This window comes from Squalius cephalus, assembly GCF_949319135.1.
Source record: "Squalius cephalus genome assembly, chromosome: 3".
NCBI classification, from domain to species: Eukaryota; Metazoa; Chordata; class Actinopteri; order Cypriniformes; family Leuciscidae; genus Squalius; species Squalius cephalus.
In genome coordinates this window covers 8,201,482-8,219,473 of record NC_137124.1, presented here as the reverse complement: position 1 = coordinate 8,219,473, position 17,992 = coordinate 8,201,482, and the positions used below count along the sequence as shown (strand labels likewise).

General features: G+C 36.4%; 2 protein-coding genes across 2 annotated transcripts; both read left to right on the top strand.

Moving 5' to 3' along the window:
* Window positions 1–1,504: 1,504 nt before the first annotated feature.
* LOC307156179 (permeability factor 2-like) lies at window positions 1,505–3,084 on the top strand. Its single transcript, XM_079867409.1, has 4 exons — window positions 1,505–1,751; window positions 1,838–1,964; window positions 2,588–2,656; window positions 2,811–3,084. Exons 1-4 carry the CDS (start codon window positions 1,682–1,684, stop codon window positions 2,842–2,844), a joined length of 300 nt encoding a protein of 99 aa, XP_079723535.1. The 5' UTR covers window positions 1,505–1,681; the 3' UTR covers window positions 2,845–3,084.
* A 13,421-nt stretch (window positions 3,085–16,505) lies between these two features.
* cxcl8b.1 (chemokine (C-X-C motif) ligand 8b, duplicate 1) lies at window positions 16,506–17,462 on the top strand. The gene is made up of 4 exons (XM_079867367.1): window positions 16,506–16,647; window positions 16,734–16,860; window positions 16,968–17,036; window positions 17,195–17,462. Exons 1-4 carry the CDS (start codon window positions 16,578–16,580, stop codon window positions 17,226–17,228), a joined length of 300 nt encoding a protein of 99 aa, XP_079723493.1. The 5' UTR covers window positions 16,506–16,577; the 3' UTR covers window positions 17,229–17,462.
* The last annotated feature ends 530 nt before the right edge of the window (window positions 17,463–17,992 follow it).

Here is a 17,992-nt window from a genome sequence, read left to right as displayed (position 1 = left end):
ACAAACCAATCGCCTGAAAATATCATTTTAAAAGGTTTTTCCAAGCATATCTGTTTGGACTACCAATATTTATGTTAGAGTAGAATAAAAAGCAAATCATTCAGAATTATATACATATATATGTTTTTATGTATGTTTTGACCCGGTGGAATGTATAAGCTTATAAAACATTCATAATAACTTCACCCAAAAATGAAAATTCTGTCATCATTTACTCACCCTGAAGTTGTTCTGATTAAACCTGCATGAGTTTCTTTCTTCTCCTGAACACAAAAGAAGATATTTTGATGAATGTCGGTAACCAAACAGATGATGGACCCCATCGACTTCCATAGTATTTTTTCTTTTTTTCATACTATGGAATTCAATGTTTAAATTTATGAAACCTACAAATTTTTTTTTCTAAAAAACATCAATATTACTCTTAAATGTTGGTCTATATGCATTTGCTCTACAAACACACCAAACACATTAAGACATTAGTTATTTTAGTTTAGTTTAATTTCAGAATAATTGTGTGTTTTCATGAAAATGATTGTGTGTATTCACAAATATGTTTCTAAACAAAACGCAGCCCCAGAGGAAAGGAACAAACATGTGTGTGCGTAGGAAAGATGCTTGATGTATTTTACAGAATAGCAAACTAATAGATGAAAAAAGTGTGTAAAGCCACAGTTCACTTTCAGGTCAAAACGGTCCAGAACGCAAAAGGTGTAACAATTTAGTTTAAAAGGTTGTTAAAAAATAAGTGATATTTATTTTAACACACTTAAAAGATTTCATCTTCATACTAAAAATTATGGATTAAAAAAAATATCTATATTTTCTGGGTCAAAAGACTCAAATGCAATTGGAGAGTTTATGTCATCAAAATGTTATTCAGAGGCCCAAACTGAGCTTTTTTTTATTTTATTTCGAAATTCTGAAAGCTTGTAATGTAATGAGATCTTTATAACAGTATACCAGACTGCTTCCATAAAATGCATATAAATATCAGTTTTCACTTGATATCTCCCAATATGTCTTATAATTAGATATTTAAATGCTTAGTTTTATGATCAAAGCTCTGTAGTTTGTATCAACACAATAATGATTGAGAGAAGAAAAATAAACATTCCTCAAAAGCCTGATGGATCATTTTTGATACTCAGATTTTAACAAAATGTATGTATATTCAAGTAAACCTTAGTTGCATCAGTCTTGTAAATGTTCATCTTGAAATATCACTAAAGTTAATCTTATGTTTACTTTATATAAATCAGTAAAGATTTCACAGCAAAAAAAAAGAACCACAAGCTGAAGCTGGACATTTTTACAATTAAACTAAAAGGTCTTTAACTTGCCAAAAATAGTATGAACTATCAATCAGACGACAGAAGGACTGTAGTAGATTGTGTGCAACTGCAAGTTTCAGCAAAGTTTTGATCATGATGATGGCTTGATCGGAAATGACAACTGAATAATAGCCAGAGAGCGATATATAACAATAACTGAGAGCGAGAGTGAGAAAGATAGAGTTCCTTGGAAGAGAAGATCAGTCGGGAACCGGAATTGCGCAACACACTCTGGTGTCGTGTGGGAGTCTCTCTCTATAAAAGGGAGAGTGCAGGCCTGTGTTAGACTACAGCAGACGCTCACTTCACACGTTTACTGGCATTTCTCTGCACAACACTGATTCAGAATGATGAAGTTCACCGTAACAGCCTTCGTGTTTCTGATCTGCACCGCTGCACTGCTGTCCACAACAGAAGGTAAGCAGAATATAACATTCATAATGATGTTTTAAATCAATTCATTTGCAGATATTTACACCAACTCTCTCTCTCTGTCACTGCAGGAATACCTCAAATGAGCAGGCGCTGCCAGTGCATTCAAACACATTCAGGCCGACCAATTCCTACTGGAAGAATACTCTCGTTGAAGGTGATTCCTGCTGGACCACACTGCAAAAATGAGGAGATCATGTGAGTGTGAATCTTACTAAAACAACACTTCAAATACAGACACATTATTGCTTCTTGCTTCCATCTGTCAAGGTTCCACACTCCTCTTCTTCTTCTTCTCTTCATCATTTCATGAATTCACATGTGTGGTGGACACTTGTTGATGCTTTTTTCACTAATTTGAGTGATTTAAGCCTTCATATTAAAAGGTCTTTAAGATCATTAAAATTCATAACTGATGATGATACATGGATGTTTCGTCTGAATGAATGAATTTGAGGCTTAATTTACTCTCCTTCATGTTGTTTCAAACCTGTATGGCTTTTATTTTCACCAGATGTTTAGCAGAATGCCTGAGCTGTTCTTCTGTAAAATAAAATAAAAGGTCTTGCTTTATATGGAAAAGAGCAGCTTGGATATTCTGCTATAAATAAATACTTTTGTGTTCTACAGAAGAAAAAAAGTCATACAAATTTAGAAAAGCATTAGGGCGAGAAAATAATGAGAGAATGTCAATTTTTTGGGGGGTGAACATAATTTAACCATAAAATCATGACTTACCAGAATGTCACGTATTTTTTGCTTACAGTGGTCTTTCAAAATAATAATAGATTTTTAATAATCATACATTTGTTTTCTTGCAGTGCTACATTGAAGAAAGTACAGTTGTGTCTCAATCCTAGTGAAGACTGGGTGATTTCTCTCAAGAAAGAGTAAGTTTGTCTATGATGATGTTTTGCTTTTATTTTATGAAGTGAAATCAAATCATGCTAATGAATCATTTTAATTCATACTTTTAAACTTGGACATTGCAGCACTTTTCATCCTTCAGATTGTAATGTACTGTATGTCTCTTCATGTTTGCAGGATTAACAAGAGGAACCTCACAAACAGCAACTAAAGGAAATGATTAATTCAACTATTACTACTGTAATATAGAATTTTCTATTTAATTTATCATCTCTTTGTGATAAGTGAAGTATCGAATGTGAAAACATGCTTTTGTTTAATAAACTGTGAATTGATGTTTTTTATTATATTTATTGTTTCACTGAATTATAGTTTTATATGTTGATATAGTTTTGCATTGTTTTTTTTAATGATGACACTTATACTAGCAATAAAAGATGTTTTAATTGTCAAAATGTTTTTTTTGTTGGTTTTTATTGTGCCATTTTGTCATCTCGCAAAACATTACCAGGTTACTGTAGATTACAACATGAATTCAGTATTATTCCCTGAGCTATTCACCATCATGTCATTCCAAACCTGTAAGACGTTCTTCTACAGAACACAAAATGAGAAGTCTTGTAAAGGCCATCCATTGGCCCAATGATGGAATCCAACGTTGTGGGCGAAGATATAATGCGTGTGTCTTTTCAGTTTTCTGTGAAGTTCACTCAATTTGTAGAATTTAGTTTTGAATCTTACTTTAGCTCTGCACTTACTCTGACTCCAATTTCAAATGATTATCAAATTTAGATTGTGTTTCTTATTAGAAAATATTGATTATGATTTCATTTAGATCTTTGATTATTCTGGGTATCTCATACTCTCAATTATTCGTTCATTAAGGGAACCAGTATCGCTTTGAGACTGTACGTCAGCCGAATATCACGAGCTCACGGACATAAAATAGCAAGTTCTGAAATAGTCAGAGGATGCAGTGTGAACTATTTTACCTTTAAGTGGTCGCTCTCTGCTGACTCATAACACAAAGTGTAATTTTTAATAGTCGCGAGCTGCAACGTGCTACAGAAATCAGAAGGTCTCCTTAATGATGTGCTCCATGCTCCATTCATTAGTGCCTTCAGTTTGAGGTAACACCAGACTCCACATTGATCTATACTAGAAATAACAATTTCAGAATAATGCTAAATAAATCAAATATAAATTTTTGTTTGTCAGGTAAAAGTGTATCATGCCAATTACACAAGTTAACAATTAAAAGCCAATTCAGAAATAATAAATACATGACATCAATTGCTCAAAGATGACTCTAAGAGTAAGAAATGCACCTGACAGAGACACAGTGGTGTGTGTGTGAGTGTGTTCAAAGTGTAAGACTTAAGAAGACACTGACACAGCACTGCATGGGGGTTTTCTGTTTACAGGTTCCCAAAGACTGCTCTGCCACTTACCCTTATGTATGCAGACCAGAACAAAAGGCTTGTACAAATATTTTTTAGAGTAGTTTTGGGTCTATTCATGTATACCCCAGGAGAGAATTATCAGATATCTTGAAGAGACACACCCCAAAAATGAGAACAGAATTCTCCTAAGTTTTCAATCTTTCTCATAATACCAATGACTGCAATGAAATTAAGACAATTTTACCAATCACACTGAGACATTTAAAATGATTCCAAACATAAAAAGGAAAAAACAATAGGTTCACGAGATGCATAATATGTGATATATAGACATTCTCAGTGAACTTTAAGTGACTTGAATCAGGGGAAATGAAAGGAGGAGGGAGAGAGGGATGCACAGATAAGGAAGGAGAAAAGTTTGGACATGGTGATATTAAAAGCATCCCAGAACAGACTTTCCGAAATGCTAACAGAAATGAAAGACTTTGCCTTTAGATTAACTTTATATTTTCTTACCTCGCTGATACTTCTTCTAGCTCTGACATGCACCTTGCCACCTTCTTCGCACGCCGTCTTCATCCAGTAGCCTACGTTGGAAATCGTCACATCCGTTTTTTATTTGAACCGCGAAATTAAACCCTTTACATTAGTTTAAAAATTTATAATTAAGTATATAGATGAATATCAGATGATATCACCAACGTCTCCTCACTGACGTCACTCACTTCTAAAACTTTCCTGCCGCAATCTTGAGTACCTGATTCACGTCAGTCGCAAAGGAACTAGCTAGCTACCTTCAATATGTTGTGCGGTGGGGTGCAACAACAAAAAGGAGACCCCAAAATATCATTTTACAGGCTACCTCAGGATGAAAAAAAAACTAAAGCCTTTTACAGGCCAAACTAAAGATAATAACATATCCTACGAATTTATTAAGTAATCAGAGTGAATTGGTTCATATACTGTCTAACAGCATGAGTTTATCGTCAAAGGTCAGTTGATCGTTTAATCATCACATCCATTTGCGTAATTTGGGGGATGGACATGTCCCCCACCACTGTTTGCTAAGGTCAATATAGTCCCCACCACTTTTGAAACATCTGGCGGCACGAATGTACCAATACAAATAAACAAAACATCTCCAGTTAACTAGCAGAGCATTCATTTAGTTCATTTGTTAAATAAGAGGCGATCTAGCGCTGAAATGTGTTGTCTTTGAAATCAAGTGATCAAAGTGCTTGTTGCCGCTGCGATCAGTGGCGCGGAGACTGTGTTTGTTTGTGGCTCGCGCACAGTTTTCACTGGATGCACGCTTCAATCCGTTGTGGAGAGACTCTCTATTCGTTCCGGTGAAATTACCAAACAAAATGCACACAAACGTGTCCCTGCCTGACATACAACCACTGATAAACATAATCGGTTTTGATGAGAAAAACAAAACAAAAAAAACGATATGAGTGAGGATTAGAACCAAGCGGCAACCTCCCCGTCTCTCTCTTGAAACCAACACGGAAGTGAGTTAAACTGCAATTCATTGACTGGCCGCTTGAGGCTGGCTGCACAAGTGAGTCAAATCTGTATCTCCCCCATGTTAAAATTACCATTTTTACAGCAGAAAAAAACATGTTTACAGCCTGGATCTCTATGTGGCTTTGGTCTATACAGCTAAATTTGCCCTTCATAACAACTGTGAGGGGGGTGAATTTTTTTATAACTCATCCGTTTAGTTGATTAATATTTAAAGTTCTGCATAATTAAGGGTGTGGCCACTTGAGTGACAGGTGGATTGCTGCTGATGTCAATGCTAGCCGTTTGTCTGCTGTTACTAGCGTCACTTCACCTCAGCAAATGTTAGCTGCTGAACTTGCCATCCCTGCAATGTTTTGTGCTTTTTTTCGGGATTATTTCATATAATTTAATACACCCATTAAGTTACTTCGCCCACGGCTTAGTATTCCGTCGTTGTCGTCGAGTATCGTTCGAGAGAACAACCAGCGCTGTATTTCAGTTGTTTTCCTCTGTGAACATGCACTAATGGATGTCTGACAATTTCGTTGCTTTTTGGAGTTTTCAGATTTAAAAACGTCAATAAAGGCTCGTTCGTTCTGCTCTCACGGAACAGATGGATTATAATATGCTTATGTACCGTCAGGTGAAATCCTGCAGGTGTCGGCGCTTTCTCCGTCCATGCAATAAATGCACATCCTTGAATGAGCGCGGATTTTCTAGCGCATTTACTTGAACTTCATAGGCAATATATCTATGGTTTAACCCATTTGAAAGGCGGCCAAAATCAGAATTTAAAATGGACTGAATAAGCTCTCTACGAACTTGACGAGCGATGCCGCGCTGACGGACCATAGACTATAAAAAAAGAGTGACTGACATGTAACGTTATGCATATAAATCACTGTCACACACACCCTCTCAGAGTAATATTAAGTTACTGCATAATACATTTTCAACTAGCAGAATAGTACAGAATCACGATACAGAGTCTCACTTGTAGCCATGTCTTTTAACTATTATAATATTTCGAAGGGGAAAAATAGGAACTTTTAATTGGCTTTACATCATCAACTGTCACTTTAGTGCGAGGCGCTGTGCAGTCGCAGACTCCCCAGCCTGAGCTAACTCGATCACGTCGAGTGGGCGTGATTTCAGATAGCCAGGCTCCTCAGCTCCACTCACGCCCCGCCTCTTTGCCCATTTTCTGTTATCCGGGAGTGACGCAAGGCCAAGATGGCGACGGCCGGCTCCGCCCACTTTAGGCTTCAAAAATGCTCTTCAGAAACCTATGGGTGACGTCACGGACACTACGTCCATATTTTTTTACAGTCTATGATTAGAACCCAGAACCTCTGACACGCTTGGCAAAAGTTCTGCCCCTGGACCATTTAAATACACACTTAAAATAGTCGGATCAACATATAATAGGCCTCATTAAACGATATATATATATTAGGTCTGGGAATCGCTAAAAAAAAAATTAACTAATTAATTGCACAATTTGCTGTAATTAATTGCAATTAATTGCATTTTCCCCAAGCTTTCAATCGTCAATATTTAAACTTAGAATCACCTAATTAAATTAAACAACACATGAAAAAAATAGCCCTATTAAAATAATATTAATAATAAAATCATAATCAAAATAATAATCAATCAACATAATCAATTTAACAGATTTTATTTTTTTAATTTTTTTTGATTAATTATCAATAAATTATAGTCCTACAAAGCTATTATTACCAGAGCATGTGATCAGAGCAGGTCATTTTACCATTGTTGCCCAGCATGACTATACCAGCTCAGCAAACAGAAGTCTATTACCCAGAAATGTCACGATATTTGAGCGGACTTTGCTTTTCCAATGCGTGATCAGTACATGATTCGAGCGTTTGGGACGTTAACTACAGAGCAGAACATTGAGCAGAGCGCGCGACGCGCCGACACACACACACACGTCTGGTTCACTATCGTTGTGGGGACTCTCCATAGACTTAATGGTTTTTATACTGTACAAACTGTATATTCTATCTCCTTACCCCTAAACCTACCCATCACAGAAAACTTTCTGCATTTTTACATTTCCAAAAAAATATAATTTTGTATGTTTATTAACCCATTTCCCTCATGGAGACCGCTGGCTGGTCCCCACAATGGAGGTGATCTCAGGTTTTACTATCCTTGTGGGGACATTTGGTTCCCACAGTGTAATATAAATCAAACGCACAAACACACACACACACACACACACACACAGAACGGAGATCGCGTCGCACACACGGAGTGGAAAAGACCCGCTCATGAAAGCCGCGCGAGAATGAAACCTGATCACTGATCACGGAGGGACGGGGCGGCATATTTTCGGCCCTTTCAATAGCAGCCGCAACAGGAAATCATTAAAACGAGGCAAAAAAAAAAAAAAAAAAAAGCGCTGCGTTAATTGCGTTATTATTTTTAACGCGTTAAACATCTCAAATTAATCGCAAAGATTAACGCGTTAATTCACCCAGCCCTAATATATATATATATATATATATATATATATGTATATGTATATATATATATATATATATATATATATGTATATATATATATATATATATATATATATGTTTTATGGTGCTTAATTTAACCCCTTATTTGGGTCTTAAATATAGACACCTTCTACCTTATTTTGTTTATTCTCAGGTTAGGTATAGTCAGTCGAATTCGTCCTAAACAATAAGTATATAAATTTGCATACTTACAATTCAGTCGAAAGACTGCTCCGTGGTTTAGTTCAGCTCAATATTTGGTAAAACAGAGACTTAAGGCAGGCGAGCTTTAGGGCTGTCGCGGTGAAGGATTTTCCCTTGCGGTAATTATGAGTGGCTCAGTAGCGCGATATGCGGTTTTACCGCATTTATTAATTTATTTTTATTTATTTTTATTTATTTGTTGCTATATAAATAAGTGTTACGATGTGGTCAGCATGCACAAAAACGAGTACATTTTCAGTAACCAATAAACCGAAACTAAACAGCGTATCTGCGCATTGAAAGCCTGTCACTCAGCGCGCAGTTGTTACGGCAACGGACTGTCTTTGAGTGAGTCATAAACCATTCATTCAACAACACGTTCAAAAACGATTCATTAAAAGATAATAATGAAACAAGGTTAATTTTTAACTTTGAGCTCCACTTTTCAAGGCTCAGCTGACCAGCAATGCGTTGCATAGCGCTGAAGCTTCACTTAATAGAGACAAATGGCATTGATTCAATGCGTGACTCACTGAGTTTTGTTTCCCGCGACCGCGAGTTCCTCGTGCTGTGGATGCTGACCAGCGCTGTCGCTGATGCCATTCATGGTAAATACCCTTTATTTTAAACGTTAAAAGGATGACAGGACAAATATTTAACTTTCCTTGGACACGGCCTTTCACGGATATGACTTTGACCTCAAAGACAGACGCAGGTAATGGCACGCGCTCAGTCGATCTCTCTCATTCACTGTCTGTTTAGGCTTAAGTGCAAATCCACGAAGCCTCTGTACAAATCACCATGATAAAACCATGATCACCACGTCTTATTATCATTATTAAATTATTTAACATTCAATACACATGCACGAAGTTCAAAACAAGAAGGGTATAGCCTTATGAAAAAAGAAAACACGTGAATATCGCGGTTGCTGCAGTTACTTGAATTCCTCTGCGGTTGGCTTGTCAGTAGCGCGGTACTGCGATATTGCGGTTATCGCGACAGCCCTAGCGAGCTTCTTAATTTCAATTAAATGTAATTTTTATTAAATACAGGTTAACTAGTTTACATAAAAGGTACTAATATATAAAATAAAAATAAAAGTAAATCAAAACTAAATAATTTACAAGCTTTCATCTTCATGAGGCGCAATCGCAAGGCATCTAACACCGGAGAGGCCATCCTTGGTGAAACAGCGTCTGACTATGACATTCCTTACAATACTTTTTATAGTCCACACACCCTCCGCACAGTCCTTTACAGACAATCTGTCCAATCCGAAGTGTTGAACTGTCCTCCGTTCTGGAAACCCCCTTGTAACTCCATATATAAAGCTCTTTCCTTTGTTCTCCTTTGTTTGCTGCTCTGGACCCTCTGCCTTTCTCCTGCGTCTCATGCTCCTCATCAAACGGGTAATGCTTGCCATTTCTACTTTGCTAAGTTACATGCTTTTCACTACTTAATGTTACTTCTATCTATTGATTAAATGCTTAAACATGAGTACATTATTGTCGTTTCTTGCACGCATTATTACAATAAAAAGTTTATTACAAAAACAAGTTGCAGTGTCTCTCTGAACACAACAGTTCAATAATAAAGACCTTTGCAAAACCATCTCCATTGTCTCCATTGTAAAACAATTTCACAATAAAGGCTTTTACCAAACAAGTTGCATTGTCTCTCCTTAATAATCCAGATTCACAAATAAAAGACTTTTACAAAACAAGTTACAGTGTCTTTTCTTATATAACACTCTATTTTACTAGGTTATAAATGTGGTTAATAACATACATACTTTATATATGAAGGTCACCGATTAATACAGAATAAATTGCATATATATTTCACTTCTAAAACTACAATGGTGATTAATATCATATCAGCCCATATATATGAGGCGTTCTAATAGAATAAATTGCATGTTTACTTAACAATATATATATATATATATATATATATATATATATATATATATACATATATATATATACTTAGATATATATATATAAATAATTGAATGCCAGGATTGGTAGCAGCGGACAGAGGCTGGAGGTACGCATCAGGTATCGCGTAGGGATCACACCCTAACAATGATATTTTTTCAAAGTAGCGTTTCTTTTCATGGCAGTCGAGGTGAGAAATGTTGTCTTTCGAAGCCATTTACTGTATCCGTACGAAGCTGTAAATCGTAGCAAGCTAGCCAATGCTTGTCAGTACCATAGACAGTACTCGGTAGGTACTCAAGATGGCGGCAGTCAACTGGAAAAAGAGTGGATGACGTAAGAGGTCACGTGACTGATATTCATGTATTGGAAAATTATTCAGGTTAAGTGAATTAAACGCAACACAATAGTGTTTTGGTGGTAAAATAAATATATGTGTGTTACTTTAACAGACAATATTTGGGTAAAAAGAACAGTGCCACAAAACTTCCCATATTTTTTTTTATTTTTTTTTTGAGTGTGTACTGTGCTCTTTCTTTGAGGTCTTCTCTCCGGAGTGCGTTTTATTGCAGAGTGCGTTTTATCTCAGCTATTGTCTTGGCAGGAAAATCAGGTCTTACAATCTGGAAAAATGTTACATGCAGTTACAATAAACAGAGACTGAATCTTTTCAAAAGCATCATAAATATGTAAGAATTGTGGACCATGTAACTCATGCATACATCTGAAATCACTCAAGTTATTGAATCTCATGACATCTGCTCTCATTTACATGTTAATGCACTCTTAAAAATAAAGGTTCCAATGGGTTTTCACAACGATTCAAGAACCGCTTTTGGCTCCCCAAAGAACCTTTCAGTGAACAGTTCTTAAAAATAACAGTTTTTCTCTTAGTGTAAAAAACATTCTAAAAATCTTAAGAACCTTTTTCGACTATAAAGAACCTTTTGTGGAATGGAAAGGTTCCATAGATGTTCTTAATGGAACCGTATTGTCACGCTGTGGTTCTCAAAAAGGACGATGGAGGCAATGGATACAAAAAATAGCTGGTTAATGCTAACCGAACAAACCCCCTTGTGAAACTCAACAAATCGTGGCTCTCCTGGTCCACGCCGATGAATTTTGCACGTTCATCCATATAGGGCAGTCGGTAATTCTGTCACGCTGTGGTTCTCAAGGGCAATGGATACAAAAAATAACAAGATGATTTATTCTAAACAACAATTAGTTAACACAGTGAAACAGTGTGATCCAACACAAACAGTGTGTGCTAACCGCAAACAATTACCAACAATGAACATGGACACGAGAGGAACTTAAATACACTGAAGAACAATGATAACACGATGATGACTAGATGACTGGCAGGTGCGGGTAATGGAGAAGGAAGTGCAGGTGTGTGTCAAGGGGGATCATGGGAACTGTAGTGCAGACAATGACGATGACAGTGACAGTGAAGAAGACGATGACAGTGACAATGAACGTGGTGACACGTATATGCCAATAAAGAACCTTTATTTAAAGCGTGAGAGAAGTAGTGATTTAGCCTGTAAAAGTATAATTCATTTCAGGATCACACTCCTGATCCCAGTTTGATTTTTTTTTTACATGCCGTATAGCGGCATTCAATTTTTTTAATTTTGTGATCAGAATTTTTCTGTTCATCCAAAACCAATATTTAGCCTAATTATTTTTCACTGATACTCTACAGTTCATCTCATGAATATCCAGTTTAGGCGGCTTGCTATTAAGCACCTTAAATGAAAAGTGACTCGATCTTGCCAACCTCCAAAGTTCGCTTTTTAAAATGTGTTAATGACACTGATCTATAATAAAGAATAAAAACCTGCATGTGTCCTGGAAGTGGTGTAGGTTTCAGCCAGTCAGATCGAAGGGTTGAGAGTTTCTGGACAGCTCGTGACTCTGGTTTGTACCGTTTGCATCAGATAGTCTGGTTGGTTTGGCCTGCTTAGGAGTTGAGGCTGAACTTTGCTGTGTGTGTTTGTAGTAAGATTGTGTGTAGTAGTTCAGATTGTCACTGAACTAAAATCCATGTTTTAGTGCACATCTCCTTGATATCGGCCTTCATGGTGGTCAGATTCAGTTCATTTTGTATCTTGACTTACTGTTACCTCTAATTTAATTGTATGTTAGATTAAACCACAATGTATTTGGTACATTGTGCAAATAGTGCAATGCACATAATAACAGACAATAATAGACAAAAGTGCATTTATGATTCTGTCAATACTTAATTGATTGGTGACTGGTGGCATTCTGCAATTCAATTGTTTTTTTTTTTTGTTTTTTTTTTTTTGCATAACTGACAACCAATATCCAACACCTATTCAATTATCTGCTCCTGCTTGTGTATAATCTAATAGCCTTATACTTTAAACTTGGCATTTTGCACTGCTAATATTGTTGTTTCTCATGACAAATTGCTTGTGATATTTTCCGTTTTTAAGTCGCTTTGGAAAGAAGCATCTGCTAAATAAGAATCAGAATGAGATTTTTTAGCTAAATATGTATTTCTCTGTTTTATCATCTCACATCTCTCACATCTTTTCAGCTCAAATCAAGATTTCATATCCATTTATGTTCATAGTGTTCATATGCAGTGTGTACATTGTCCTTGTGATTTTGTGTCATTCCTTACTTCAGGGATTCCCAAAGTTTTTTGTCATCTGAACCCCTTTGGTCTAAAATATTAGAATTTGACAACACATTTGCATGTTCACTTGAGAAACATTTTACATATAGCATTAAAGTGCCACTATTATGCTATTTTAAAGTTTTCTAATGTTGTTTTGGAGTCTCCTACAACAGGTTTACATGCATCAAAGGTCACAACTGTTTCATTTTCTCATAATATACATTTGCACATCACTACATTCTCAATGATTCTCAAACGACTCGTCAGATGAATCAATCTCTCTAAATCCCGCCTTTCCGTAAGCTACTGCGCTCTGATTGGCTAGACAGCTCAGTCTGTTGTGATTGGTTTACTGGCGTACAGCGTGCGAAAACAAAAACGAACATTACCATAACAACGTCAGCTCTGCTTGTCCTGAGGCTTGTCTGAGCGCGACTCCGATGATGAAACATTGAAAGAACTAGTTATTCAACCTGAACCTCCATCACAAGGACGACTCGAGCAGGACGTTTCTCAGTGATACACTACTCAGTTTGAGGTACATTATGAGATGTTGCAACTGTAATTCCTCACCATCAGCATTAACAAGTGCATGTCCATCAACAAACCCATTATTTTACTTGTACTTATTTATTTACAGAGTATTTTTCTAATTTATTGTGGTGAACATGTGGAAACTGTATCAATAACAGCGCATACATTAGCCGAGCTGTAGCGTGAATGACTGATGTAACATAAACGTTGGTAAAACAAATCTTGCTCCATGCTTAATCGTTCTTCAAAGTATATATATATATATATATATATATATATATATATATATACATACACACACACACACACAGATACAGTTTGAGCCACTGTGATTTGTGATATTTATAGCAGCAAGTAAGAAAAACATAAGAAAGAGCTGAGATTATTTATATTTTGATGCCTGGGAAAATTGTGATTTTACAATAATTAATCATGCAAGAATCATCCTTTTTTTACTTGCATATCTTCCACTGAACTTCTGTACATAAATGATTAATGTAATACTATACCAGAAGATTCATTGACTGTTATCAAATGACTTTCCTCCTGCATGCAAGGAAGTCATAGTGGCGTCCATTAAACACTCATGTGCTGAAACTTGTCTTGAATTTTTATTTATTAACAAATATTTCTTCATGCATTACGCCACTAAACTAATGCTGACCCTTTTGTTTTTTTAGTTCCTTCTTTTGGCAGATTTATCCTTCCAGATAAAATGATGAAAATGAACTTCTCTCATGTCCTCTGTATGACCACTGCTCTGTTCAGTCTCTCAGCGTGCAGCAGAAAGGAGGACTAGACCATTATTTGGAAAGGATTTTTCCACAGAAAACATTATTTGCATCACATAGATCATCCAGACCCAGAGAGGGAATGGTAGAGGATGAGGTGGTTCGCCCACACAGAATTATTCGACAGCCGCTGTATCCTCAGGACTATGAGGTTAGTCATCCTCAGAGGCACCTCACATTTGCAGATGAGCAGGTTAATACGGTAATGAATGCTGATGTTCTCGTGTGTATTCGTGAAATGAGATAGGAGAGCAAGCAGCAGCGGCAAGATGTGAAACGTATCTCAGATATAATCACTAGTTCTCCTGTGTTAGCTCCACTACATGTTTAATCACCTTCACGGCAATCTCTTTGTGCGGAAGTTGGGGTATCTTCTACACCGATGGCTATAAGTATGTTGGCCTAACATCATGATGATCGAAATCCAGGTCAATCTGAGTACGTGCCATCGGTGCCCCCTAGGGATGAGTCCCTGCACACATGTCTTGATGGTCATCAAGTGAGTTGTTTGTGAGCACTAGAGTTGACACACTGCAGTCTGCCCTGCGAAAAGCGATGTTTAGGTTCATTCGTCGGCTGAATGATTCTGAAAATCAAGTTGTTGTGGTGCTGGTGAATGTTAGGTACAGTGCCACACGTTGCATGTCTCAGTTTTGGGAACACTGGTATCTTTTAAAAGTGTCTTTTAAAAGCGAGTCATTTGTAACTTTGTGCTGTGTATTTTTTTTTTTTTTTTTTTGTATTTGTATTGTTTTTGTGTGGATGGACCATGAGTCTGAATAAAGAGATGCTATTATTGAAGATCTTACTAATCATCTAAATAGAGTAGGTGGACTGAGTGGTAGCCAATTACATTCAGGCCGGTCAACATCTCAGTATACTGAACCTCCTAATAGTGCGAATGACTCACCGCAACACATTCCTGGCCGAGCTGCTAATGTCCGTGGTTCGCAGCAGAGTCAGTCTAATCCTCCTTATTTGCAGTGCAATGATGCCATGTTGTTGCAGCCAAATCTGCCATTCTACCCCCCTCGAGATTTCAGTCATTCTCCTGCAATGCACATACTTGTCATTCGCGTTCAGAGTATCGGCCCATTAGAAATCTTCATGATCCATACTGTGGGGGCATAGTGCACACTTTGCAAGAAACTGGCTTAGCTGACCGCTCTAGTCCTCATCTTCAACGTGATCTAAGAACTGAACACTATCGTGGCAACGCTCGGCTGTAGGCCTACCCGTCTGATCGTTCATATCCAAGTTTGGATCCAGATCTTATGAAACCTACATATTCTTTTTTCTAACAACATCAGTATTACTCTTAAATGTTGGTCTATGCACTTTTGCTCTAGAAACGCATTAAGACATTCATTTGTTTCTGTCATTTTATTTTAATTTCAGAATTATTGTATGTATTGTATTGTATGTACAAATGTGTGTATGAGCTTAGAAGCTAGATGTATTCTACATAAGTAATTTCAGACAAATCTAACTAATAGATGAACTATGGATTCAAAATAAAAGTATATACCTTTTCTGGGGAGTTTATGACTCGGGTATCAAAATGATCCCAGTTTCCCTGTAGAAAAATACTACTTGAGAGGGTATTCACGTCCAATTTTCAACTAGGAAACTTGTATTTAAGATAATTCCAATAGCACGTGAGGTCAACATTCACATTATTTCAAAATTCTGAAAGCTTAATGTAAATGAATGAGATCTTTATAACAGTATTGCAGACTTACATAAAATGCATATAAATATCAGTTTTCACTTGATATCTCCATGTCTTATAATATGATGATTTTCAAATGCTTAGTTTTATGATCAAAGCTACATTTGTAGTTCAAGTAAAGCTAAATTGCTTAGTTATTCTTATTCTTTTACTTTATAAAAATCAGTAAAGATTTCACAGCAAAAAAAGAACCACAAGCTGAAGCTGGACATTTTTACAATTACACTAAAAGGCCTTTAACTTACCCAAAAAAGTATGAACTATCAATCAGACGACAGAAGGACTGTGGTAGATTGTGTGCAACTGCAAGTTTCAGCAAAGTTTTGATCAGGATGATGATTTAGAGGCCTCAGAAAGTATCATTTCAAATATAATACAGTATGCTTCGTAGGGTTAAGAAGTATTTTTATAATCTCTTGATCGGAAATTACAATAGATTAATAGCCACTGAGAGCGAGAGCGAGAAAGATAGAGTTCCTTGGAAGAGAAGATTAGTCGGGAACCGTGATTGCGCAACACACTCTCGTGTCGTGTGGGAGTCTCTCTCTATAAAAGGGAGAGTGCAGGCCTGTGTTAGACTACAGCAGACGCTCACTTCACACGTTTACTGGCATTTCTCTGCACAACACTGATTCAGAATGATGAAGTTCACCGTAATAGCCTTCGTGTTTCTGATCTGCACCGCTGCACTGCTGTCCACAACAGAAGGTAAGCAGAATATAACATTCATAACGGTGTTTTAAATCAATTCATTTGCAGATATTTACACCAACTCTCTCTCTCTGTCACTGCAGGAATGCCTCAAATGAGCAGGCGCTGCCAGTGCATTCAAACACATTCAGGCCGACCAATTCCTACTGGAAGAATACTCTCGTTGAAGGTGATTCCTGCTGGACCACACTGCAAAAATGAGGAGATCATGTGAGTGTGAATCTTACTAAAACAACACTTTTTATGTATTTTTTCCTTACAGTGGTCTTTCAAAATAATAATAGATTTTAAATAATCATACATTTGTTTTCTTGCAGTGCTACATTGAAGAAAGTACAGTTGTGTCTCAATCCTAGTGAAGACTGGGTGATCTCTCTCAAGGAAGAGTACGTTTGTCTATGATGATGTTTTACTTTTATTATCTATTATAAGTGAAATCAAATCATGCTAATGAATCATTTTAATTCATACTTTTAAACTTGGACATTGCAGCACTTTTCATCCTTCAGATTGTAATGTACTGTATGTCTCTTCATGTTTGCAGGATTAACAAGAGGAACCTCACAAACAGCAACTAAAGGAAATGATTGATTCAACTATTACTACTGTAATATAGAATTTTCTATTTAATTTATCATCTCTTGGTGATAAGTGAGGTATCAGATGTGAAAACATGCTTTTGTTTAATAAACTGTGAATTGATTTATATATATAAATGTCTCACTGAATTATAGTTTTATATGTTGATATAGTTTTGCATTGTTTTTTTAATGATGACACTTATACTAGCAATAAAAGATGTTTTAATTGTCAAAATTGATTTTTTGTTGGTTTTTATTGTGCCATTTTGTCATCTCGCAAAACATTACCAGGTTACTGTAGATTACAACATGAATTCAGTATTATTCCCTGAGCTATTCACCATCATGTCATTCCAAACCTGTAAGACGTTCTTCTACAGAACACAAAATGAGAAGTCTTGTAAAGGCCATCCATTGGCCCAATGATGGAATCCAACGTTGTGGGCGAAGGTATAATGCGTGTGTCTTTTCAGTTTTCTGTGAAGTTCACTCAATTTGTAGAATTTAGTTTTGAATCTTAGTTTAGCTCTGCACTTAATCTGACTCCAATTTCAAATGATTATCAAATTTAGATTGTGTTTCTTATTAGAAAATATTGATTATGATTTAATTTAGATCTTTGATTATTCTGGGTATCTCATACTCTCAATTATTCGTTCATTAAGGGACCCAGTATCGCTTTGAGACTGTACGTCAGCCGAATATCACGAGCTCACGGACATAAAATAGCAAGTTCTGAAATAGTCAGAGGATGCAGTGTA

Excerpts from the sequence above, each read along its gene's own strand:
- LOC307156179 (XM_079867409.1), top strand. The coding sequence starts at position 1,682 with ATGATGAAGTTCACCGTAACAGCCTTCGTGTTTCTGATCTGCACCGCT. Across the intron at positions 1,752-1,837 it reads ACTGCTGTCCACAACAGAAG|GAATACCTCAAATGAGCAGG; the intron begins GTAAGCAGAATA and ends CTGTCACTGCAG. Across the intron at positions 1,965-2,587 it reads TGCAAAAATGAGGAGATCAT|TGCTACATTGAAGAAAGTAC; the intron begins GTGAGTGTGAAT and ends GTTTTCTTGCAG.
- cxcl8b.1 (XM_079867367.1), top strand. The coding sequence starts at position 16,578 with ATGATGAAGTTCACCGTAATAGCCTTCGTGTTTCTGATCTGCACCGCT. Across the intron at positions 16,648-16,733 it reads ACTGCTGTCCACAACAGAAG|GAATGCCTCAAATGAGCAGG; the intron begins GTAAGCAGAATA and ends CTGTCACTGCAG. Across the intron at positions 17,037-17,194 it reads GTGATCTCTCTCAAGGAAGA|GATTAACAAGAGGAACCTCA; the intron begins GTACGTTTGTCT and ends TCATGTTTGCAG.